This window comes from Herpailurus yagouaroundi, unplaced genomic scaffold, assembly GCF_014898765.1.
Source record: "Herpailurus yagouaroundi ecotype Mexico unplaced genomic scaffold, PumYag 100, whole genome shotgun sequence".
In the NCBI taxonomy this organism is placed as follows: domain Eukaryota; kingdom Metazoa; phylum Chordata; class Mammalia; order Carnivora; family Felidae; genus Herpailurus; species Herpailurus yagouaroundi.
In genome coordinates this window covers 50,755,342-50,780,660 of record NW_024412391.1, presented here as the reverse complement: position 1 = coordinate 50,780,660, position 25,319 = coordinate 50,755,342, and the positions used below count along the sequence as shown (strand labels likewise).

General features: G+C 37.9%; 1 protein-coding gene across 6 annotated transcripts in view; it reads right to left on the bottom strand.

Moving 5' to 3' along the window:
* Positions 1–25,319, bottom strand: part of TMEM196 (transmembrane protein 196) — a 53,134-nt gene that overhangs the window by 5,090 nt on the left and 22,725 nt on the right. For 4 of the 6 annotated variants that reach the window (XM_040472477.1, XM_040472472.1, XM_040472473.1 and 1 more), the window contains exons 2-4: positions 6,328–6,384; positions 2,056–2,310; positions 818–891 (exon numbers count right to left, since the gene is read on the bottom strand). In XM_040472477.1, coding sequence (XP_040328411.1) covers positions 818–891; positions 2,056–2,310 — 329 coding nt within the window. In that variant the 5' untranslated portion in view covers positions 6,328–6,384. The remainder of the gene's footprint in view (positions 1–817; positions 892–2,055; positions 2,311–6,327; positions 6,385–25,319) is intronic. The other 2 variants (XM_040472474.1, XM_040472475.1) reach the window with 1 other exon arrangement.

Here is a 25,319-nt window from a genome sequence, read left to right as displayed (position 1 = left end):
CATCAGCCCAGAGCCTGACGCTGGGCTCGAACTCCTGGACCGCGAGATCGTGACCTGGCTGAAGTCGGACGCCTAACCGACTGCGCCACCCAGGTGCCCCTAAATTAGGTTTTAAATGTATTAGCATCTTCAGTTTATTTGCAAATAGGCATGTCCAACTTAACACAAAGAATATATTCTAAATTTGGGCAGGATCAAATGGGACTATTTGCAAATGGATAAACTTTCTGCAATGGGGCCAAAGTATCTGTCTAGCTTTCTACATTTCCAATTATATTGCTTAATCAAGGCAAGAATGGTGGGTGACTAAGTTATTTTTAGCAACCAAAAATACAGTAAATAAATTTGAAATGTATCACATCAGATAATTTTATGAAAAGATGGCTTTCATATAGCATTTTTACTATATTTGTGTCAAACTTAGGTTACCTGCTCATGTAGTTTTGGCACAAGGGAGATACAGTTTGTCTTTATCAGAGTCACCTATTATTAAAAACAAAACTCTGGTCTGTGAATGATGGTATTGAGTCAGAATCATGATGTAGCAGAAAATAAAGAAGTCATGAATCATCCAAACAGAAATGTGTTTGGATGCTTATAGGAGGCTGAATATTTTAAATACTCAACCAAGTTTCAAGCTGCAAGACTCTGCCATGTAGGTTCATGTTGCGTCCTCAAAGTAGTTCTCATGAAAGCAATACTTTGAGGAACAACAGACATTACAGCAGACTGATCTGCTGACATCATGGCTTCCTAGAAGAGGCGTTGCTTCCTGCAGTGACATTACAACATGGTAACTCCCTAAAAATCAGCGTACCTTGTAGGTAACTCTGGTGTCGGGGGCACCACCGGGCAGCTGGGCAAGTCGGTTATTTCAATAGCCCTCAATCTCTAATATAAATATAACAATCATATAATAAATATTGCACATATACACAAAACAAACTAAAGCACACTAGTATACAAATAGAGAACAAAAGAGCCACTATCCAAATATATAGTGATAATCTATTTTTAACAACCCATTTCTTTAAATTACCAGTCCTGCTATTTGTACTATAAAATTCTTTTCAAGAACATGTGTACATCTGCTTAAAATTGCTTTTTCCACGGAACAATTTAAGAATGAATATCCAATATCTACTCCCCTTATTTGAATGTATTGACTGATACAAAATGGAAATGCATAAAACTATAGAACAAATATTTTTTTCTTCAAGATAACATTATAAAGGAATATGCAGTAGTAACTCTTGCTACTCTTTCTTCTATCCTGTGATCATGCAGTTTTATTTCCATGATACCAAGTGAAATATGATGTGGCCATTATCTTAGCAAGTTTATTTTACAGATCTTTTATCTTTTCCTTCAGAGGTCGAGTAACAGGAACTGAATTAAGAAATATGTGCAAAATGTAACAGAAACACAGCTCACTATTTGTGCTTTAAGCAATAAGTGTTGTTTCCGGTATAAATGGGTTTCATGAAACAATTATGCAAGAATATTACTTAAAATACAGGCAAAGCTATCCAAATATGCATGAAGTTTAGATGAGAATTTAGCGAAGCTTTATGTGGATTGTAATATGGGCACTGATAGGCAAGGCTTTTTGTGGCCTTATTAAAAGGTCCTTTTATGCTCGAAAATCTAATTTACATAATCAAATGCATCTACTTACAAGCACAAGAGGTGAGCTAGAAAGGGGAATTCATCAGATTTCTGAAACTGGCATTATTGAGTTGCAAGTGTATTTAGTTTATGTGCTTTTCCTCAGTACAATACATACAAATCCATATTTATAAGGCATTCAATATTTTATGAAATGCTATTTTAGGAACGGTGTTTTTATATAGATAGCTATGAGATTGAAAATAGGTGTACCCAAAATAGCAGAGAAAAAAATAATAAAAATTTTCTACTCCTAGTCCAATAGGGCCAAACTTTTATAAAATCCCAATTCCTCAAATTCTCATCTAAGCTGCAAATTGGTTCACCAAGGTTTGACGACAGTCTTCATCCCACGCTCGCAATGAGCAGAAAAGGTACAAAACTCACTTTCTCGGCCATTTCATGAGAGTGGTGCAGCGAATGCTCCCTTTCAGAGAACATCCTCCTCTGCTCGTAGCTGGCTAGTCGACACGTGAGCCAGGAAGACAGGGTGCAGCCACCAATCCCAATGCACGCGAGAGACATGGAGGCGAGATGCAGAGGATAGAGGGAAGAGGTCTTCTTTGTCACTGCCCGCAGGAACTGGAAGTTCAGGATGCCCCCAATGAGTCCACAGATGCAGCAGGCAGAAAAAAGGATCATCTGATAGGAAGAAGGAAGAGAGTGTCAAAGATGAGGAAGCAAAGCCAACCTAACACAGCCCTCCATCCTGCCGCACCTCCCGGAAGACTGAGCTACAATAAAGAGAAAGTGCTTTGGGTCTTAGAGGACGAGAGCCATAGTTTCACCAAGTTCCCATGCAACCCAACTCAGGGAAGAGAGTGCAGACCAGTGTTTCAGAATTAATAGTTGACTGTGTAAAGGCCGGGGATACATCTTTTTGAAAACCCTGAAGTAAGCAAAATTTGTCTTCAAGGTAGATTCAGATTTAAATATTTACTATCTATCATGTGCTAGGAACTTGAGCAGATATCATCTCAATTAACCCACCCAGCAAACCCCTGAGAGAAATCGTGATATATACTTAGGAAAATGGTGAACAGGCAAAACTCAAGGTTAGGTAGGGACTGAATCCAGATTTTCTGATTCTAAATCCAGTTTCACTATGTTAATCCCCCTAAAATATCCAAATATCTTCTCATTGAATTGTCATTAGTTCCAACAAACTTCAAATGTTTATACTGCTCTAGCTAAGTGAGCTTAGAGAATATAGTTAACCTGTTTTCTTCATTTATATGAGTTTTATCGTGTATCTGTTTCCCCCATAGGATAGGTTAGGGACTGTGAACTGGTCCTTTATACTACAAATCTTTTTTAAATCTGTGGCACCACAATGAAGAATACACAATATACATTCCAAAAATACTATCTGGTTGTTTTGGGGAAACACAGGATGTGGCTTTACTTTTGATCTCATTATTGGTTTGATTTGGGTCTCTATAAAGAGAGCTGGTGGGGGTGGATGGTATTCAACCTAAATGTTACATAAATATGTAACTGAATATTGAATATTCCAAAAGCTTCAACGTGGGTTTTTTTTTTTTTTTTTGTATTTGTATTCTCTAAGTTCCCCTATGGGCTTCCTTTATACTTTAGCGTGTGATACTAATATAATTATTTAAACTTATTTCCATTTTTGTCCAGAACACGGTCTCTATTCCAGTTGCCTCTCTTGCCAATCATATAGCTTGTTCATTCCCGCCTCAGTGATATTTCCCATTTCCTGGAAATTAGTTTGCTTTTTTCTTGGATTGGTAGATGGAAGACTCAAATCTAGCCTCACCTTCTTCAGAAAGCCTTCCTGGATTTACTGACTTCCTTTGGCATAATTCCATAGGACAAACAGTTATTTAACTTAATTTGGCATTTAATTTTACGTTATTAGGAATCGTTTGCTGTCGACAATTAGTTGACTTTAGTGAGCATTTATTGAGTACCTGGCATCTGTTAGGCCCTGAGTGAGGCAGCTGTTGGCATTACAAAAAATAATAGCTCATAGTTGTTGTCCTTGAGTACACAGCAGTCTTGTGTGAGAGAAGATCCAACATTTCAACATGGCATAGCAGATATTAAGAAAGAGGGATGAATTGGTTGCTCTTAGAGTAGGTGGAGGAGAATTTAGCATAACCAAGGGTTTCAGACAAGGCTTCCTGATAACATGTCATCTAAACTAAGTGCATGCCACTCCCAGAAAAGGGTAAGGCCATGGATGTATGAAATAGCATAATGAAATAGGATGGTGGGCAGAAAGAATACCAAGTAGTTTGTTTTGTTTCTCTCACTTAATTCAGCATCCTAATTGTGTCCGTCTCACAGTATTTATTACCAAGCCTAAAAATCCAATGATGGGTGACTGTATCTTTTTATAGTTAATTAAATATAATACTGAATATCAATTACCAAATAACTGAATCATCCAAAGTGGGAAACTGTAGCTCCTAGTTTCACATAGAATCAATATACTACCTTTTAAAGGATATTCAGATGGCATGCAGTTTCTTGGGAAATACTTTGGTGTTTACATATTCTCAGAAAACATGGAAAGATGTGACATTCTAGCCTTCAAATGATGAACTACTATTAATTAAGAAAGTTAATGACAAATTATTTGGCTATCATAAGAACACAATGTATCTCTCCTAATATTATTCTTACTCATTCTTTAAAGGCTTGCTACTTCATTTAACATATGCAAACAGAACATTCTCACCTAGGTATTAAAATGTTAAAATCTATACCCACATTTAAAACCATATACGAGGTTTGAATTTCACCAGACTACAGAATTTAGACTCTAGAGATACTTGGAGTGGAGAAATTACCATGCACTTTGAAGGGTGAGAATCCTTGATAGCTAAATGTCATCAATGGGAATATCAGAGGGTGAAAGAAGTTAAAGTGAATGGTAGTTTCTAAAAAGTTTAGCACTTATGATTTTTTTCTTTTATAACTCTTAAGAGAATTAGAAAGACAGAAAAAAGACACTAGTGCCTTTAAAAAAATTTCTTCCCTCCCCTTCTCCTATGACTGAATATTTGTGTCCCTCTAAATACAAATGTTGAAGCCTAAACCCCAATACTATGGTATTTGCAGATGGGATTTTTGGAAGACAATTAGGTCAGGAGAATAGAGCCCTCATAAATGGGGTCAGTGCCTTTACAAGAGAGACTTTTAGAGAGCTCTCTTTTTCCTTTTGCCACATGAGATCACAGTCAAAAATTTGCAACCTGGAAGAGAACCTTACCAGAACCCAACTACACAGGGACCCTAATCGAGGTCCAGCCTCCAGCACTGTGCGAAATGAATTTCTGTTGTTGATAAGCCACCCAGTATATCCTTCTTTGTTAATAGCCCAAATGGATGAAGACATCTCCCCTGCCTTCCCTTACCCCTCTTCCTTTTCTCCTTCTCTGCCTCTCCCTGTTTCCCCCCCCTCTCATTCTTTCCTTGCCTTTCCTTCCTCCCTCCCTCCCTCCCTCCCTTCCTTCCTCTCCCTCTCTCTCCCTCTCTCTCTCTTTCTTCTAAGTTCTAAGAAATTATTCTTATATGGCTATAAAGACAGTAGTAAAATAAAAGCATACAAAGAATGAAGGCCAAATCTAAAAAGTGATGGAAGAATCATAGATGAAAATTAAGAGCCTCCAAAAATTTGTATGTAAAGGTTTCCCTTTATATGATTTTTAAAAATTATACCTCGTATGTCTAAAGCAATGGGTGCTTCATTTTTTTTTGTCACAGTAGATATTTTCATAAAAAAATATATGATTGAAAAAGTAGTTAAACAAAAATAGCTGTAATACTCCTATCCCTGTCCTCCTCAGATAACTGGCCTCCCCCGGAACACTCTTTTTAGGCTCAAATCCTGCTTTGTAAGGTCCAAGCATAGTATTAATTTTTCCAACTTAGAAAGGTCTATGATCTTTCCTATTGCACATGATAAAATAAACAACACCGTTTCTTTCTTTTGAACTCTCAAAAAAACATCATGGAGGGATATGGGGAATCCACACTTCAGCATATAGAAATTGTACTCCAGCCATTATCAGAGTTAACTGGGCGAATGACTTACAACCCGGAAAGTCGTGATAGTACCGTAAAACATCTGAAAACACTTACAATTACATTCACAGTAATAAAATAAAATTAAATAAAAAAAATCATTGGGAATTAACTGTAACTATAACAACACAGCTGTTTTGCTGCATTGCAAAATGAACTTCACAGTCAAAGCCAGTAATCTGTAGGCCCAGTTCCACATTTAAACAGTTAAATTTCCCATGAACTCAAGCCATGTCTTTTTTAGCTTACTGAAGAATTCATGTGTGTCTGGGAGTCTATAAACTGGAAAAGTGGAGATTGTCAACCACAGCAGTCATTATGGGTTGCATATTCATGCATTTAAAGAGTATATCAAAGTTTTTCTTTCTTTTTCTTTTGTCATAGTCTGTAATAATCTTGATGGGTTTTGTTTTGTTTTTTGTTGTTGGGTTTTTTTTTTTTTTTTTTGCAAATGAAAAAGCCAGTAGTTATTTGTCAGTCTTCTTTTCATCCTAAATGAGTAACATTCACTATGTGAAAGTTGGCTTCTCATCATTTCCATTTTTGGGTTCCAACATTTCAAATACGTCAATGCACGATACAAACAAGGCAGAAACTTACGACAAGTCCAGATTTTTTTTTGGCGCACAATATTCCACATATGCCACAAAGAAGAAACTGAAAAGGAAAAGAATAACAATTATTCCACATTCAAAGATAAGAAGACCTCTAGTTTTTAGCTTATAGCTCACTCATGACACTTGTTCCAGGGAAGCTTGAAAATGTTATATTCCCATCAAAAGCTGGAAAGAAAAATGCCTCATTCTAGGATAGTAAGAGATAAAAATGCAAACTTTAATGAAAATTTGTTCTTTGTAAGGTTGATATAAGTAATTGTGGGACTTGAGCAAACCAGAATCAGTTTTACACCAGGCAAAATTAGGAAGTAAATAAATTTAGAGTTTTGTTATTCCTGTTTTCTTTCACTGTCTTCTTATCCCTTTCTATTTTCTCAGGGAGAGAAGTGGTATGATACATTCATTCATAATAGATTTCTAAGCAATTAGAAATCAATGAGCTTTACTACAGGTAGTGAATCTCACACAAACAAAAAATAAGGCATCAGACAGGGAGATGTTTTTCTTTAGAGACATTCTTTGTATCTCTCAAACTATGTCAGTAAAATGGTAACTTCCTTCCTCATTCTATCAGAAATACTGTCCTTGTGAGTATGTTGGAAGAACTCAAGGAGAATATTGGTGGCATGTAATTTCTTGTAAATGAGCATATTGGTGACATAATTGCTGCATGAAATCGTCTACCAGTGACACACTATTAGATATTTTGGTTATTGGAAAACAGCAAATCGTTTAAATTGTTTAAAAATATTTAGAGCCATTTCAAGGTATATTTATACATACACCTGGCTAGAAGAAAACCATATAAATAAAATAATACATTCATTAATAAATAATAAGCCTGCTAAGGGCTTTCAGACTAGCAAAGAAAGCTTTGAATGCTGTTAAGATTTTCCTTCTGATTTTCTTTTACATGTTTCTATCTCAAGCCTGAACTAATAACATAAGTGGTTTTAAATGAGTGTTTCACACAGGGGTAGATTTTTAAATATACACATAAAAATATTCTACTAATTATCTGAAATCAATCATATGCTTGTGAGAAACACCAACAAAATTTGATAAAGAACTAATGAGTAAGGGAAGTTTCCCTTTTCAGGGAACTTTCTATATAGGGGAACAAAGTGATTATAAAGCAGGCAATGATGCAGCAAGACAGATCAGGGAACACAAGGATATGCTATAATTTGCTTCTTATATAATCTTTCAAATTAATGGGAAAAAGATCAAGATCCAATGGGATTGGGATAGTTCATTAACTGTCCTTAACATCATACACCAAAATGTCTAGGAAATGGTTTGAATATTTAAGTGTATAAAAAAAGTATAGTAACATTTAACAAAGTTAAGTATTTATATAATTTTGGAGGAGAGGGAAAGATTCACTAAACATAACAGCAAAGTCACAGACCAAAAGGGAAAATACTTATAAATATTAATACATAAAATTATATTTTTGATAGTAAAAAAATAACATATCTTTCAAAGGCATAAAACAGATTGGGATTATATTTAGAAAGCATATGAAAGACAAAGGGTTAATATACTATATAAATTGAGCTAATAAAATAATTTTAATACCATAAAATCATGGGAAGATAAAAGCTCAGAACTTCATAAAACTTAAATACTTGTATACTTTTCAGAAATTTTAAAAAGCTACTTTTGAGTAACCATTTGTCACCCCCCTTTGTGTCCTGGGTCTAGATGAACTTGTCCTCATGTGGACTCTTTCTAAGTGATGACCCCATCTCACGTCTATCAAGGCTGGCTCAAGCCATTCCAGATTTGGACTAGTTCTGTACCTCTCAGTGCTTCCAAGCTTCAGGTCAAAGCCTCAACATGCCCTTTTCCTTGCTTGCCTGACTAACCCATTACTCACCCTGAAAGTCCATTCACCCAGAACTCATTCTTGAAATAATTTGAAAGCAGTGGAGTTTTGTGTTCCTTGGATCTCTTCTGAAATCTGTAAACATTGCCATTATTTATTCACAACCAAGCCTGAGGGGACCTCAGGAGCTTAGGCAGAGCTCTCCATCCCAGCAACTTGGTTAGAAGATCTGGGTGGCACGAGTGCCTGGGTGGTTCAGTGGGTTAAGTGTCAGACTTCGGCTCCGGTCCTTATCTCACAGTTCCTGAGTTTGAGCCCCGCATCAAGGTCTGTGCTGACAGCTCAGAGCCTGGAGCCTGCTTTGGATTCTGTGTCTCCCTTTCTCTCTGCCCCTCCCACATTCACAATTGGTCTATCTCTTTCTATCTCAAAAATAAAACATTAAAAAAAAATTTTAAAGAAGATCCAGGTGGCAATAAAATCGCTTCCTTCTATCGTCCACTAAGAAAAGGAAGTTCAGGGCTGGGGAGGGGAAAGGTAGAGTTATGAGGTGAGCCAAACAATATTTTCCACTCTCAATCAGGGGTGGAGTGTAAATACTTCTCAATAGTCACATCTGTCAGGGTATCCAAAATTCACATTCCCTGGAGGAAACCTGGAATCTGAGGAAAAAAACTAACCCATGTAATGGGCAGTATATAAAAACCATGGAATTTCTGAGGACGATTTAAAGGATTTTAGCTGAAATTTAGCCATCACAGTTTATAAAGAAGTATAAAGGAAGCACAAAAAAAGCAGTATATGATCTTTTATTTCACTGGCTATCTGAACCCCAAGTCAGAGCACTGGAAAGGATCTTAAAAGATGACTTAATTCAGCCCTTGCAGTTTGCATGTCGGGGAAGTAGAGGTCTAGACAGGCTTAGCAACTTGCTCAATGTCACTCATCAAGGTCACAAATCACACATGTAATATTCTTACTTCTTTAAGTTAATTCTAAAAATGTAATGGAATGCTTTTCAAAAGGATTTTTCAGTGCTAGTACAGTGTACATTATGTCCAACCAGAAGTGTTCAATGAACATTTGGTCATCTATAATGCTTGTTTCCCCCTGCCATGGTTAATTTTTGGTGTAATAAAAATGATCGCAAGATGAATCAATTGTATTACAGTCCAAAGTTAAGTGTACCTTATTATACAGAGAATTTGTTATTTTTCAAAATACTGTTTGTGCTCAATAGAACTTTTTTAAGAATGCAAAGCACTTGCCTGACATGAAACAAGTGAAAAAATAGTTTTATTAAAAAAAGTAAAAATGATGGCTGGAAACATATCTAAATTAGATATGAAATTTTACGTGAGAAAATATAATTTTATTTCTGAGAAGATGGGCTGTTTAAATCCAGGGAGAATCATTTGCTTTGCTCTTACTATAAAGTTACATAAATGAAGTGATCTACTGATAGGAAGTGCCACTATGTAAAGAAACCAGTTAGCCCTCCAAAGGGAATTCATTTGATTCCAATTTAGATTACATTTAATAGATAACTAGAGTTGCGACTCACTGTAGGATAAAATGGAGCAATTATGGAAATAGCATCCTATATTTTGAGTGGACTTTCTTAATGGAATGCCCATGGAGGCTTGTGCTTTTGCTTAAGACGTAGAAAGAACAACGATGCCATTTCCACTTAAACAATAAGAGAAAGCAGAAAACTATAGATTGATAACTTTGAAAGCCCATCACAATGTCGAGGTCCAGGGAAGTGGAATAACTGCAGTTAAAGAGGTAGAAGGCCCTCGAAGAAAACTCTGGATACACAAACTGTGCCATTTGTTACAGAGATAGGAGGAGGGGACATGGATTGTCACGTAAGTAGGTGTGGGGAGAGGGAGGTTGGTGGTGCCAAGTTCTGTTCTGTCCTTAGGTCTTCTTTCTTATGAAGCAAATGCTTTAAGCCCCTGGCAAAGGGGTAGCAAAGCCTATCATTTCCAGGGTATATGCAAATGTGGATGGCAACTGTAACTACAGGAAAAGTAGAAAAAGATATCTGCACCAAAGATAACTAACAGCCTAAAAGAATATTAAGATAAAAATACAAGATTTTGAAAAAAAGAACATTTGAACTTTGAGCTGTATGTATAGTCAAACTCCATTCCCACAAGAGATTACAAAAAAGACAGGAGCATTTGGGTAAAAGTACTGTGGTGGGCTGAATTATGACTCTCCAAAGATATGTGTGTCCTACTCCCCAGAATCTACGCATGTTACCTTGTATGTTAAAAAAAAAAAAAAAAGCCTTTGCAGATGTGATTAAATGAAGAATCTGAAGATGAGGAGATTATTGCGGATTGTCCAGGTGGGCCCTAAATGTAATCCCAAGAGTCATTTAGGAGGAAGACAAGAAGGTCAAAAGAGAAAGAAGGCTTGAAGAAGACACAGAGACACAGAGAAAGAGATCTGAAGAGGCCATACTGCTGGCTTTGAAAGGTGAGGAAGAGGGCCCTGAGGCCAGGATGAAGGCAGCCTCTGTGAGCTGGAAACCGATTCTCCCAGTGGCCTCCAGAAGGAATCTAGTCCCATAGACCTATTTTAGATTTCTGACCTCCAGATCTGATAGAGAATAGATTTCAGTTGCTTTAAGCCCCTAAGTTTGTGGCAATTTTTTCAGCAGCACTAGGAAACTAATACAGGCTCCAAAACATTATTCCACGTGAGACATCCTATAAGAATTACTAGCCGTTGTTTAGGAAAACAAACAGGGAAAGACATGAGATAAGAAAGGAATGTAGTAGAAAAAGCACAAAAAAAACCCCCAGTAAATCTTTTAGGTTGAAAAGTATTGGTTGGAAAAATTAATATCTGTTTACAATGAGTATCCCAGGTGATTTGGGTGTAAGAGATGGTGAGGTGGGGGTAAAGATGTAAGTAGTGGTTCTAAAACTCTTTTATCATTTATCAGAATAACAGAGGAACTAACGAGTTTTAGATATTGACAGATAAGTACAACTTTAAATTTGTGCATTACAATATAGCAACTAAGAAAATAAAAATAAAGAGAAAAATACAATTTGACAATAAAGATTGAACCAGTAGATGTCAGGGAAATTTTTTTAAAAGTGAAAGGAAATAAAGTGAAACTATAAAATAAGTTGGTATAAATAATTTCAATAGTGTAAGCAATCAGACTAAATGTGAATGTGTCCAATTTTCCTAATAAGAGGGAAAATAGAAGGGAAAAAACAGTCTACGAGGTAAAGAAGGAAAGGGGTTGTTCAAAGATCCCTAAAATGAATAAATGATTGAAAACTTCTTTATTCCTTCTGCTTTTCTCTGTCTCTGTTTCTCTCTCAGCATTGACCTAAATGCTGGTTAATGAATTCCTTATTAGTATTTCTTTCTGTCCAAGAAAGTTTATTTTACTTTTAAGAGTAAAAAAGTCTACTGTAGAATTTCTCAATTTTAAACTACATAATGGGGGCGACTGGGTGGCGCAGTCGGTTAAGCGTCCGACTTCAGCCAGGTCACGATCTCGCGGTCTGTGAGTTCGAGCCCCGCGTCGGGCTCTGGGCTGATGGCTCAGAGCCTGGAGCCTGTTTCCGATTCTGTGTCTTCCTCTCTCTCTGCCCCTCCCCTGTTCATGCTCTGTCTCTCTCTGTCCCAAAAATAAATAAACGTTGAAAAAAAAAAATTAAACTACATAATGGAAAATGTTGAAACCATGGTTGTAACGGAAGCAGACAAAAACAATGGCCAGAACAAGCAAGTATTGGGTGATGAGATGATGAAAGATGGCCGGCCAATCTTGTTCTAAGACAGCTTATTGTAGTTTTTGCAGCGTAACACTTAACCACCTCAGATGAAACAATTTTCACTGAAATTTATTAGCCATTACAGAAGATACACATACTATGAAGTAGAAATGACACTACTTTTTCCCCCTTAGGGTAGTGAGCTGAACCCAAAATTGAACTGAATACTTTGATACCATTAGTGATTTATGCAGTTTTGCCAAAATTGACATTTCTTTAAAATATATAGAAAAATTGCCAGGAAAACAGACATTAAATGTTGGGGGGATGGATTTAAAAGAAATCTATTTCTGGTTAAATAGTGTATTTCTCCTTGTACATGGATCAAAAATTTGATAATTTCCTTTTCTACCACCAGTTCTTGAATATTTTTATTCTACTTCAATCACCTATTAAAGCATGATAACTGGAGTTCTTCAAGGATTATTTTGTAATTTAGCACACAAAATGCTAGTGTGCCAACATAGTGCATATTTTTCCTGATACTGTGACGATATGATTGTGATTTTCTTACATGATACTCTGGCTAGACCCATCAGGATGAGTGGTTTTATTCTCAGTTAAATATAATGAATCATAAACCACCGCATATTAAAATAGATGCAGCTTCAATGACCACCATATTTCATTTTTACTCAGAAAAAAATTTTTACTTGTACATATTCATAATAGTGGCTGAAATAAAGCTTTTGTGTTGCAAAGCATTTTGATACTCTCTCAATTCTCTAGCAAAAAATGTATTGAAAAAGGGAATTTTGTTTCATGATGGGCAAGTCAATGAAGAAAAGAAATTATGAAGCAAAGAAACAGTTTTAAACTGCATGCTACATAAAAATGGAATTGAATGTGCTGTTTCACTTGCCATTACTGGTACTGTTGGGGTGAGGGAATCATCTATTTTTATATCCAACCTTGCCATAACTCCTCAGACAAAGCTCTGCTGTTGCGATCAAATTTCTGGATAATATGATGGAATTTCAAACTGAATGAATGAATTAGCAGATGGATGGATGAATGTATCACAGTATTAATCAAATTTAGCGAATTCCAAGACACATAACTGGGTGCAATTAGTCTTTTCACTGAATCAAATCCAATTAACTTCTTTTTTGTTTTTCTGGAACACTCATGATTGGTCAGATTAGGGCAATTCTCTTCTCAATGGTGGCATTTGAAAATAATTGGGATGGCGTTGACCTTTTAAATGTCACAATCATAGCTTTGTGGGTTTCAAAAGTTTCCTTCTCAAACCTCAGATGTCCTTGAGATGTCAGCATCAGCGGACCTTTTTCCACACAAAAGTCACTGAAAAAGATATTACCTTGACACTGAGTGGTAATTGCTAGTAGATCCTTTTTAAATGTGAGAAGTAACTTCCCAAACTAGAAAGGGTTGTATTCTTTTTAAATTTTGTATTGATGTATAATTGACATATAACATTATATTAGTTTGTGCTCTTAATTATGTTGGACAGAACACGATTTGGGAAAGGGCCCAGGAGTATATATTCCAGCTGTTGACTTATTTTCTCTCAATAGACACAGTGTAGGTGTTTCCCCTTGGTGAAACTAGAAATTGAGCAGTGTGTAACACTCTCAGCTGAATGTTATTACCTACTATTGGCTAGTCTGTTCTGTAAATGACTCTGAGTGATTATAGGGCAATCTCCCCTTTAAATATCCTTTTTTAAAAATTTTTTTTAAATTTATTTTTGAGAGAGAGAGAGAGAAAGAGAGAGAGAGAATGGGGGAGGGTCACAGAGAGAGGGAGACTGAGGATCCAAAACGGGCTCTGCACTGATAGCAGCGAGCCTGATGTGGGACTCTAACTCAGGAACTGTGGGATCATGACCTGAGCTGAAACCAAGAGTTGGAGGCTAAATGACTGAACCACCAAGCATCCTCCCACCCACCCTCACCCCGCCACCTTTAAATACTCTTTATGCAGACAGCATCTCTTGATGCACACACTATTCCAGTAAGATTCTCAAATTTACTCCTGGAAGAAATTGGATACTTTTCATTTAGACAAGATCAAATAATGTAAAAAACAGTCAGCGGATATCACAGAAAAGCTTCAGGACATTAAAAAATCAGAATATAATTTTTTTAACCATGGAATCAAGTGGTTTGTTACTTTGGAGTTCTTTCAAGCCCTCAGGGTACTATAGCTGGCAAGCCTTTCTGTCTGAAAACAGAGATTCTAAAGGAAGGAGAGTAGTTCCTCATGTTATGATTAGAAGAAATGGCCCGTCCTGGAAGGACTATGATCAGAGGTGGGTAACTACCATCTTCGTGTGTTCCCTTAGAGAATACTATGGTAGGCAGAGAAGGATCCCTAAAAACGACTTCATCCAACTTTAGACCTTAGGTCACAATGACAGCAATCCTGACCTTAGGGATCCTACTTGAAATCTTTTGTAGGATCTCAAAGTGAAGGGATCTCTTCCCATTTGAGGACATATGTTTCACACGGTAATTACATCTGAATATGTATCCATCCAGTTTCATGTCGTAAGATTTGCCCTAACACTGTTAAGATTTAGGCAGAGAATAAAAGCTGCCCATGCTATCTCCCTTTTTGTTCTGCCAGGATAATCTTTGACAATACACTTTTGGCTGCTTTAATGATTTGACCTACTTTGGCTCAAATGATCTTAGATATAAACACTGACAAGAATTTTTTAAACAATGGCATCTGTAAACCATTTTTAACAGAGTGACATGGGGATACTTGTCACAAATGCAGAGTTATGGGCCCCCATTGAATCAATTTTTGGTGGCATGGGATCCAAGACTCTGCATCTTGGATAAATTCCAGGGTAACTGCTTTGCTCCTTATAGTTTGAGAACCTTAGCTACAGAACCGAGGACTGATTTAATTCTCTGGTTTGACTTAGGTGAGCTGGCCCTGCCAAGAACTGGCTGGATGTGGGACCTTAGCATGGGAGTAGTAGCCCTGAAGGGAGCAGCAACGGATGGATGTCTAATATCAGACTTCGAAGACTCCCTAGGCTTATATGATGAACCAAGCTTATTCTCTTTCCTGAAGGATTTAATAGAGAGTATTTGTCTCTTAATTCCCAGGTATTAAGACAGTTATCAGAAGCCTTACAGCAGAAGTAAAGGGGTTTTGTTCAGGCATATCTCCATCAACCATGGTGGGTGGGGTGGGGAAGGAAATTGATGTTGCTTTCTTGGGATCTTATCTTAGACATTCTGTGCCTTTGCAAGGCAAGTTTTAAGTGGCTTATCTTTGCCAGGTCCATTTCCCCCATCAAAGAAGGGAGGCTGTTAGGGTCTTCAAGCGCCCCCCCCCCCCCTTTTCCCTGGGGGTTAAAAGACTTTGGGGGGCCGGTACACCCAGACTGAAGCAAAGGTGGGGCTATTAGTGCTCCACATAGAGCCTCTAAGAAATGGCAGAACTGTTTCTTTAAAGGACATTAACAAAAGGAAAGTTTTCTTGCCCAACTTTTTCTGTTCATTGTTTTCTGTCTACTCTCTTTTTTAAAAAAATTTTTTAATGTTTATTTTTGAGAGATAAAGACAGAGCATGAGTGGGGAAGGGGCAGAGAGAGAGAGGGAGGCACAGAATCCGAAACTGGCTCCAGACTCGGAGCTGTGGGCAGAGAGCCTGACATGGGGCTCGAACTTGGAAACAACGAGATCATGACCTGAGCTGAAGTCGGCAGCTCAGCCGACCGAGCCACCCAGGTGCCCCTGTCTACTCTCTTTTAAGAGAAGCTGGAATCCTGATTAGGGTCTTGCAAAATAAGTACAGAGAAGAATTTTACTCCCACTCTGTGGTTCAGCATTACAGTTTATATTATTTAGCCAGGTTTCTGTGTCTGCTACAGTTCTCATAATGAATATTTTGGATCAGGTAGGAAATTATAGTTTTCTTTCTAAATATATTTATGCCAGAGCCTGTCAGTATACATAATTGGACTGTGAAAACCATTAGGTTGGAAAGAGTAAACTAGAATAAGATGTTTCCAAACTCCATGGGTAATCAAAGTTGCGGAGCACTATTTATAACACACCTGAAATTTACTAAGGGTGAAGTATCTTTTGTCTCCATTTACCAATTTAGTTAACTTCAAACTGGTTTCAAATGATGGCAAATGTGCATTATATCTTTCCTATAACTTGTTTCAGTTTTATTGCCAGAGAGCCCTAAAACCTTGACAAGGTAAAAGACTTGTAAGTCAATCCTCCATAGAGATCATTAACAAATGTACAAAATTGAGAACTGATCAAAAATTTCTCATTGCCTTAAAACATCTAAAATAAGATCTTTAAAGAACTTGAATTAGGCTGTTAAGACTATCAGATTCTGGGAAGTGAATCTGGAGAGTGAGGTTTTTGAGGACTAAAGTCTGGAAGAAATCATTGTAATTGAAGTGCAATAATGGTGTAGAAGATTTATAAACTTAAGTTAACAAAGGACCCAGGGAAGATGCCGAGTTTCTGAATTGTTTCAGAATAGCTCTGAATGGTGGTTTCTGAGTCTCAATGATTTATGTTATTGATGTGATGGCTTTCAGCTTTCTTTGGATAAAGAAGATTAGCCTAAGATAATTTTGAGCCCTCTTTCCAGCCTCCCACTGATTCATTTCTTCATTGCTCAATAACTATATTATCCTGGTGAAATTGTATAGACACTTACCTGTCTTTGTAGTATTATAACGTGATAGTACAGTGAATAGAAAATAAGTTAAACATTCAGTAGAGCCAGACAAGAGGTGCTGGCTCTTAAGCAAAAAGATGAAGCCTGACAGATTTTCTATTTCCTGGAGTTAAGGTGTGTTTTTACTGAAAAACCCACAAAGATTACAGGAAGAAATAATAATGTAGCAAAAAGAAATAATTTTGGAACATCAAAAGACACACTTGGGTAATGGGTTTTGGAGAAAATATTAAACACTGCACTCTCCATCAATATCCTTCAGCACAAAGATTATTTGCCTTACTGGAAGAAAGTTTACAAGATATCTTAGCAGATGGACCTTTACCCTCATCTTCCAGTCCTTTTAGTTTGGTTCCTGTTAAAGGACCCCACATGGCAACACTTTCTCAAGTATTCTGTTGGGATAAATTCTCAAATTTCCAAAGTTTACTTTTTCAAAAGTTCACAACACTTACTATTTGGGTTCTCTCTTCCAATATTTCTGGGAAGTCTAAAAAAACAGTCTTTAATATTTCCACTTTGTGGGTAGAAGAATTAAGAAGCCAAAAATAATCATACAGCAAGTCAGTGGCAGGAGTTCAACCAGAGCTGAACATTGGGGTTTCCAATTCATTGCTTATTGTGCATTATACCCCATTTCATGTTAGCTCTAAGTATATTAGAAACACTTGTCAAAAATATTCTTTTTTAAAGTTTATTTACGTTTATTTACTTTGAAAGAGAGAGAGTGAGAGAGCGAGTGAGCTGGGAGTGGCAGACAGAGAGAGTTCCAAGCAGGCTCCACACTGCCAGCGCAGCGCCTGATGTGGGGCTCAAACTCACAAATTGGGAGATTATGACCTGAGCTGAACTCCAGTCGGAGGCTTAACAGACTGAACCACCCAGGCACCCCCAAAGATAGCCTTTTTTTTTTTTTTAATTTTTTTTTCAACGTTTATTTATTTTTGGGACAGAGAGAGACAGAGCATGAACGGGGGAGGGGCAGAGAGAGAGGGAGACACAGAATCGGAAACAGGCTCCAGGCTCCGAGCCATCAGCCCAGAGCCTGATGCGGGGCTCGAACTCACGGACCGCGAGATCGTGACCTGGCTGAAGTCGGACGCTTAACCGACTGCGCCACCCAGGCGCCCCAAGATAGCCTTTTTAATACACAAGTCATAAAATGTTCCTAATGAAAAGCCTGTGAGAGAAATCTCCCTGGTGGGAAGGACAGGTATACAAGAATGACTATCACCTTAGTTTTAACTTTCCTCTGGAATCTGTTTTCTTGTTTTTATTAAAAATTTTTTTTTTACATTTATTTATTTTTGATAGAGTCAGAGCACAAGTGGGGAGGGGCAGAGTGAGAAGGAGACACAGAATCTGCAGCAGGCTCCAAGATGTCAGCACAGAGCCCCACGCAGGGTTTGAACTCACAAATCGCGAAATCATGACCTGAGCGGAAGTCAGACGCTTAATCAACTAAGCCACCCAGGTACCCGTTTTCTCTTTTTCCTATAGTCACTATCATATTTGGCCTCAGGTTCCCAGCTGTACCTCGAGCCCAGTGTGGCTAAAACCTAAAGTAAGGTAAACCTCTATCTCCTCAAGACAACTAAAACAAGCTGACATTTACAAAAGGACTTGATAAAAAACCAAGAGGTACAAGAGCAAAACTGACAGAGAAATTGTAAGATGCAGGGCAATGGTCCCCTCCTGATGCATATCTCATCTAATATGCATGCCTGTGCCATCCCACATCCCGTCTGAAGGACCCAGGATTGCCGATTCTAAGAGGATGCCAAACCTAAGAAACAATGTGTAAGGGGCCACTCCGGGTTCTTCTGCTCCCAGTTAAAATTACTTTTTTGAGTATTATGTGAGTTGATTTGATAAAAATGGTGATTCTTTTGCATTTCATTCTCTTTTCTATCCAGATTTTTTTTTTGATGAAATAACTCAGAGAACCTTTATTTTTATTTATTTTAAAGTGCTAAGACCATAAAAATGCCTGTCTATGAGATTACCTGATTCAAACATAAGTGCTTCTGGTTCTGCAGGACGTGTGTACTCATAGGGTGAAATGAGGACTAGCCAAAATTCTCTTCATTGATGTATCTGGGAAACGGGGGCAGTTTAAAACGTTGCTGATTGTTTCTGGATTTAAATGTTATAATGAAGACTAAAGGATAGGAGTTATATGGAGTGAGATTTTCACTCATGACCAAGTACATTTTTCTCATGTCCACAAAGTAGCTTGGACTTCCTCACAACATTAATGAGGTCCCTTTGGAAATGTATGGACAGTGACTGAGTGACCACCTCTTAGGGTGCAGAGAACAAGTTGATCGAAGTCTGATGAGGGACTGAAGTAGGATTCTATGAAATATACTGACATTCTGAATGAGATTAATTTACCACATGACTACAAGATCACTTTAAAAAAAAAAATTGGCACCCAGGGACAAAAGTGGCTCTGTGCAGTCTCTCTCTCTGATGAAACAGAAGACATTTCAGGCTCCTCTGTGTCCTGGGCTATTTATCGTAGTGACCTTAAATTAGCCAAGACAATATATAAATGTATGGTTAATTGACACCACTGAATATAGAATGCTGGTTAACGGTTTACTGTAACTGCAGAAACAGCCATGCTATTTTTACCTTTCTTTTTATTTAAGGTTAATAATAGATGACTCTTTATGGTTCCTAGTGTATAAAATTATAACTGGCATCCACATACAGATTTTCTGGTTTAGGCCACTTTCCAAAACATCAGTTAATTTATGTTCTTTAGAGCACTGCGGGAGTTAGGGGACTTTATCACTCCGCCTAGAACCTCAGCAGGAAGGAACTATGGCCAGAACTAGATTTAGAACTCAGGAGTGACATAATCAAGATGGTGCCATAGGTTGTTCCTTACTTTGTTCCCCCTCACGAGAAGAACAACTAACAACTGTTCAAGGACACCACTGGAAAAAACCCTGGAACGTGGGGTTGGGACTGAAGCACCCCCTGTACCACAAAGACCAAGGCACACGGCCCTCGAAGAGTAAGAGAAGCAGCTACTCATTGACCACCTTGCCCCTTCCCCAGGCCAGCACCTTACCGTGCAGTGAGGTCTCCCCTGAGCCTCTTGCCCCTCCAGTGAGAAAAGAGAACCCGAGAGGGACAACCACCCCCACCAGCATTGTGGGTCATTCTGTGGGAGCCCCTACTCTGGCTTCACACCATGGTGACTGCAGGGGAATCTACAAAACTCAAACACTGGGGAAGCGACTGTGACAGAGAAGGCAGGGTAGGGACTTGCAACCACCAGCACACAGATAGATCTCAGCAGACCGAGTTCACACCCTCAGTGCCCAAGGAGTAATCCCAACCAGCAGCTCTGTACGTCTCTAGAACTGAGTGAGAGGTACACTCTGCTCGGGGAACTCAGCAGGGGGCATATATGCCTGATTCAGACATTCAGTCGGGGAGTTTTCCTGGCCTGAGAGCCTAGTTTGCGCAGGCCCAGGCAAAGAGTTGAGTCAGAGCACTGCCTGCTGTGGAGAGTGTCTTCTGGCCCCATCTGACCAGAAGGGCTGGTAACAACAGAGCACTGGTAAAGCTCGGGGGCCCTGAAGCAGAGAGTGGGCAGGCAGAGCTGACCACCCCAGAGCAAAGCCAGTACCAGGTGTGGAGCCCAAAGTTAGTGGAAGAAAGGAGGTAATAGAGATTAGAACAGAAGTGCATGCAGTCGAGAACAGAAAAGCAATAGAAAAGATGAACCAAACCAAGTGTCGGTTCTTTGAAAAGATAAACAAAATAGACAAACCCTTAGCTAGGCTAACCAAGGAAAAAAGAGAAAGGACCCAAACCAACAAATTATAAATGAAAAGAAGAGACATTACAACTGATATCTAAAAAGACCCCAGGGGCACCTAGGTGGCTCAATCCGCTAAGTGACTGACCCTTGATTTTGGCTCAGGTCATGATCCCTGGTTTCTGAGATCGAGCTCCACGTCATTAGGGAAATGCAAATTAAAACCGTAACCAGATATCACCTCATGCCTGTTAGAATAGCCCATTATCAAAAAGATAAGAGATAACATTTATTGAGCACTTGCCAGGCTCTGGGCTAAACATTTTACATACATCACCCAATTTAATTCACATCTTCAGCTGAAAAAACTGATCCTCACACAATTTTTTCATACCACACAGCTGGCATTTGGCAGAACTGGTATTCAAACACTGGCCTTTCAAACTTTGGAGGATGAACTAACTTCATATTTTCCAATAATAATTTTACCCCAATTTTTTCAGTATTCAGTGCTGTATATTTCCAGTGCTGTGTTTTAAAGGATGCTCCAGGACAAAGATCCAAATAAGCCCTAAGTTTTCTCTTTGACAGGTGGATATTTTGGTAGTGTGGTAATAGAAATCCAAGGTAATTTGCCATAATGACGATCAGATCTTGGATGGTTATGATGCAAATGGGAAGGGATGAAATAAATTCAGATCCACAGGTAATTACTAAATTGTGATAAGGGAGCTTTTCCCTCAAAGGCTACTGGTTTCTAGTCTCTAAAGAGGTATTTTCCTACCACTTGGTGGCAGTAGCTACCAATTAATTCACAGTGTTGTTTTTCAATTGAACTTAAGTGGTGGTCTTTAATTCCTATTTGGAAGTAGTTTTCTCCTTTCAGTTCATTAACCTTTTCATGTAATACATTTATTTTCCAATAAATATATTTATTGTTATTATTATTAATTATTGTCTTGGACATCATTCAGTTCCTTGGATTTCCCTTTAGAATGAAGATCATACATAATGAAAATAGAAAATTTCCAGTTTCCTCCATTCAACCTTATAGCTTCAGAGGTGTTCACTGTGTAGCTGACCAAAATAGGCTAATGACAGAGCTCAGAAATAACAGACAGGATGGCTTATCAAACCATAAATAGAAGGGAACATATAATCAATCAGTATTAACTTAGTATGTGTTCATAATAATAAAGAAACTTCAAGCATGTTTTCTCAGTCCTAATGTACAGTTCACTTTACAGAAGAATAAAGTGAGGTTCAGAGAAGTATAAGTGATCTTATCCAACCTACACTTGAATGGAGTACACAGCTAACAAATGGCAGAAGCAGAATTCAAATCCAGATCAGTCTGACACAAAAGCATGTGCATTCTCCACTGTCTCATGCTGCCTTTCTGACAATGGTATTATTACTCTACAGGAGAAAGCCGTCACAAAAGACTTCTAATTTGGGGGCTCAAAAGGGAGTATCAAAATTCTAAGGATGTTCCACTCTCCAACGTAGAGAAAAGAAGAAATGAGTTTATGGTGATACAGAATGCATTTTGTTCAGTTTTAAAGTCAGGTAGAAAGTTGGAATCATCTACTAAATGAGCTAAGGCAAATCTTTTTTGGGGAGGTTTAGACAATATCAGTCTTAAATAATTCTATGGAAATATCTAAAAGCAAAAGACAGGATTAAGGTACTAAAATTTAGGACTTAAATGTACATTTTGTTTTAGGATATGTTAGGCCATGATGAAATCCTTATAACACTATTTTAACAAAACAGCAGAATACAACACTATGCATATTTTTTTTTATATTGTAAAAATTACTATTTTCATACATGTAAAGCTAAGGCAATAATATCACCATGTAAATAGTGATTACCTCTGAGTGGTGGGATCACTGGTCATTTTAACATCATTTTTGCAATTTTGTATTTTCCCAGTTCTCTGAGGTAAACTTATATAAAATAACAGGATGTTTCATTTAATCTTTCCATAACTGTTCTGATCACATCACATCATATCATATTGGTCTATGGCTTTAGCATTTAGAAGAGTTAATGAATATAACAAGATGGAAAATAAGACAGCCGAGGCAACCTTCTTAAAAGTGAAGGAAGACCTACTCATAAAATATGCTATGGAAAGAGCTCATCAAAATATTTTCCTTGCTGGCTTTTAAATTCCCACCATGTGAATGCTTTATTTGAATTAAGTCACAGAATCCCCAAAAGGCATCCATTTAAAATCCATCCTTTAACTTGGGTGGCTTTTACACACACAAAAAAATGATATCTATGTGGGAAAAACACGATTTTCCTATTTTATGTGTATGTGAGAACCTTTGATAATAATCCAATGCAATGCTAAACGTCTTGGAAATTACTGTTTCAGTGAAAGGGAAGGTCAAAGCTTTTTGTGAGTTAGTCTTATATTCATTAACAGCTCCTCCAGATTCCTCTCTACCATTAATCGTCTTTCTTCCAAATACACAACATTCACAAACACTTCTGCTTACTGGGGCTAAGCTCAGTCTGTGGAAACTAGAATGTTAGTGATTCATAATGTGCCCAACATCAATATATTATTTGCATTTCTTACTTGATAATAATCTTTACAGTTTAGGATCAGTCTCTTCCATTAAGAGAGGCAGGCTTTTTCGTCTTTAAATAATTCTGATTGCCACAAATTTCTTTCTTTCAGTAAGCCTGAAGCCATTGTCCCTGTGATATACACCCATTGCCCACATTTTATGACAAATACACCGTCAACCCTGTGTGTTCTCTAGGCAAACATGCCCTGGTTTCTCAGTCATCTTCGTGATTGCTCTCTCATAAATGTTCTGTTGTCTTTCTCTCTGTGTCTCTTTAAGGAAAAAAAAAAAAAAGTCAGCCATGGAATTGCCCGGTAAGCAAATCGATAAATTGGCAGACCTTCTTTTAGTCAGGAGATTTCTTTCTAGTAAATTTCCAGTTCATTGATGTTCCTAATCATTATTACGTCTGGCTTATAACACTTGCCCTCCCTAGAGGTATTTGTATCTCACAAGAATTAACACATATCTATCTTTACCTATGGAGATTTTCTGTCTGGTGGGAGGTAGTTTTAAGCAGTGGCCCTCTGCTGTTCTTTGTCAATTCCAGGCCATTTTCTACTGTCAAAAAGTACAACAGCGAGTAAAATATATTGGCTCTACAATGTTTAGAAGTCTATAAACAAACACCATACATTATCCAATTCCTTTCCTTTACAAATAGTTCTATAATTTATGGAACTCAATAGAAATGACATCATTCCCTCAGAAATAAAGTGAGGCTTGCACAATTTGTAACCAAAATGCAGCTTTAGAATCTATGAATGAGGAACAATCATGTTTTATATCTTTTTGTTTTTTATTTACTGATTTTAATTAATTACTTAATTAATTGATTGATTTTAATATTTATTTATTTGTTTTGAGAGAGAGAGAGAGCACACATGAACAGGAGAGGGGAAGAGGGAGGAGGCAGAGAATCCCAAGCAGGCTCTGCTCTCTCAGCCCAAAGCCCAACATGGGGCTTGAACTCAGGAACCATGACATCATGATCTGAGCCAAAATCAAGAGTCAGAAGCTTAACCGAATGAGTGACCCAGGTGCCTTGTATTATGTCTTTTTAAAATATGTTTTTTAGGCGTGCCTCAGTGGCTCAATGAGTTGAGCATCTGACTCTGACTCTTGATTTTGGCTCAGGTCATGATCTCAAGGGTGCAGAATGGAGCCCCAAGTGGTGCTCTACACTGAGCATGGAGCCTGCTTAGGATTCTCTCTCTCTCTCTCTCTCTCTCTCTCTCTCTCTCTCTGCCTCCCTCTGCCCCTCTCCCCCGTTCAAGGGTGCTCTCACTCTATAAATAAATAAATAAATAAATAAATGAATAAATAAATTAATATTAAATAAATAAATAATTTTTTGAAGATTACAATTTCCCAATGTGCATTTCCTCGAATAGTGTTTTGTTTCCAAAGTTATCTGTGAGGAGTAGCTATAACAGTCAGAACATGCTGAGGACAATAGTCAAAACTGCAATACAATTTTAAGTTTTACCCTGATTTCTTGGGAAACAGTAAGGAAAGCATCTGCTTAGATGAAGAAGATATCATGGTTATATTGTTTTTTGATGCAGAAATAGAAAGTAGGTTGGCATGATTTTTCTACCATTAAATGACATGAAGAGGAAACACATATATTGGGAGAGAAAATAATCCCTTTGCCCTTACAAGATATAGCATGATGGTCATACAAATGAGATTATAAACAGGAAGAAGGTATCTGCAACAGCTTTCCATATTGTACTGCTGGGTCCTCTGAATCATTAGAGGAGCTATATGTATGTGTCAGGACATTTCTTGCTCTAGGAAAAGCTTGGTTGATGGGTATTGTCCACTAGGGCCTGGAATATAGAATCAGCACTATTCTTTACAGCCAGAGCTTAAAACAAATGGATGGAATAGAGCATAATGACTAAGAGTACAGACTTTGGAGTAAAGAAAACATGGGCTTTAAATCTGGCTATGCCACAAAGTAGTGGGACTCATAGCAACTATTTAAATTCTCTGAATCTGGGGCACCTGGGTGGCGCAGTCGGTTAAGCATCCGACTTCAGCCAGGTCACGATCTCGCGGTCCGGGAGTTCGAGCCCCGCGTCGGGCTCTGGGCTGATGGCTCAGAACCTGGAGCCTGTTTCCGATTCTGTGTCTCCCTCTCTCTCTGCCCCTCCCCCGTTCATGCTCTGTCTCTCTCTGTCCCAAAAATAAATAAACGTTGAAAAAAAAATTTTTAAATTCTCTGAATCTGAACTTCCCCACCTATAAAATGGGCATACTACTACA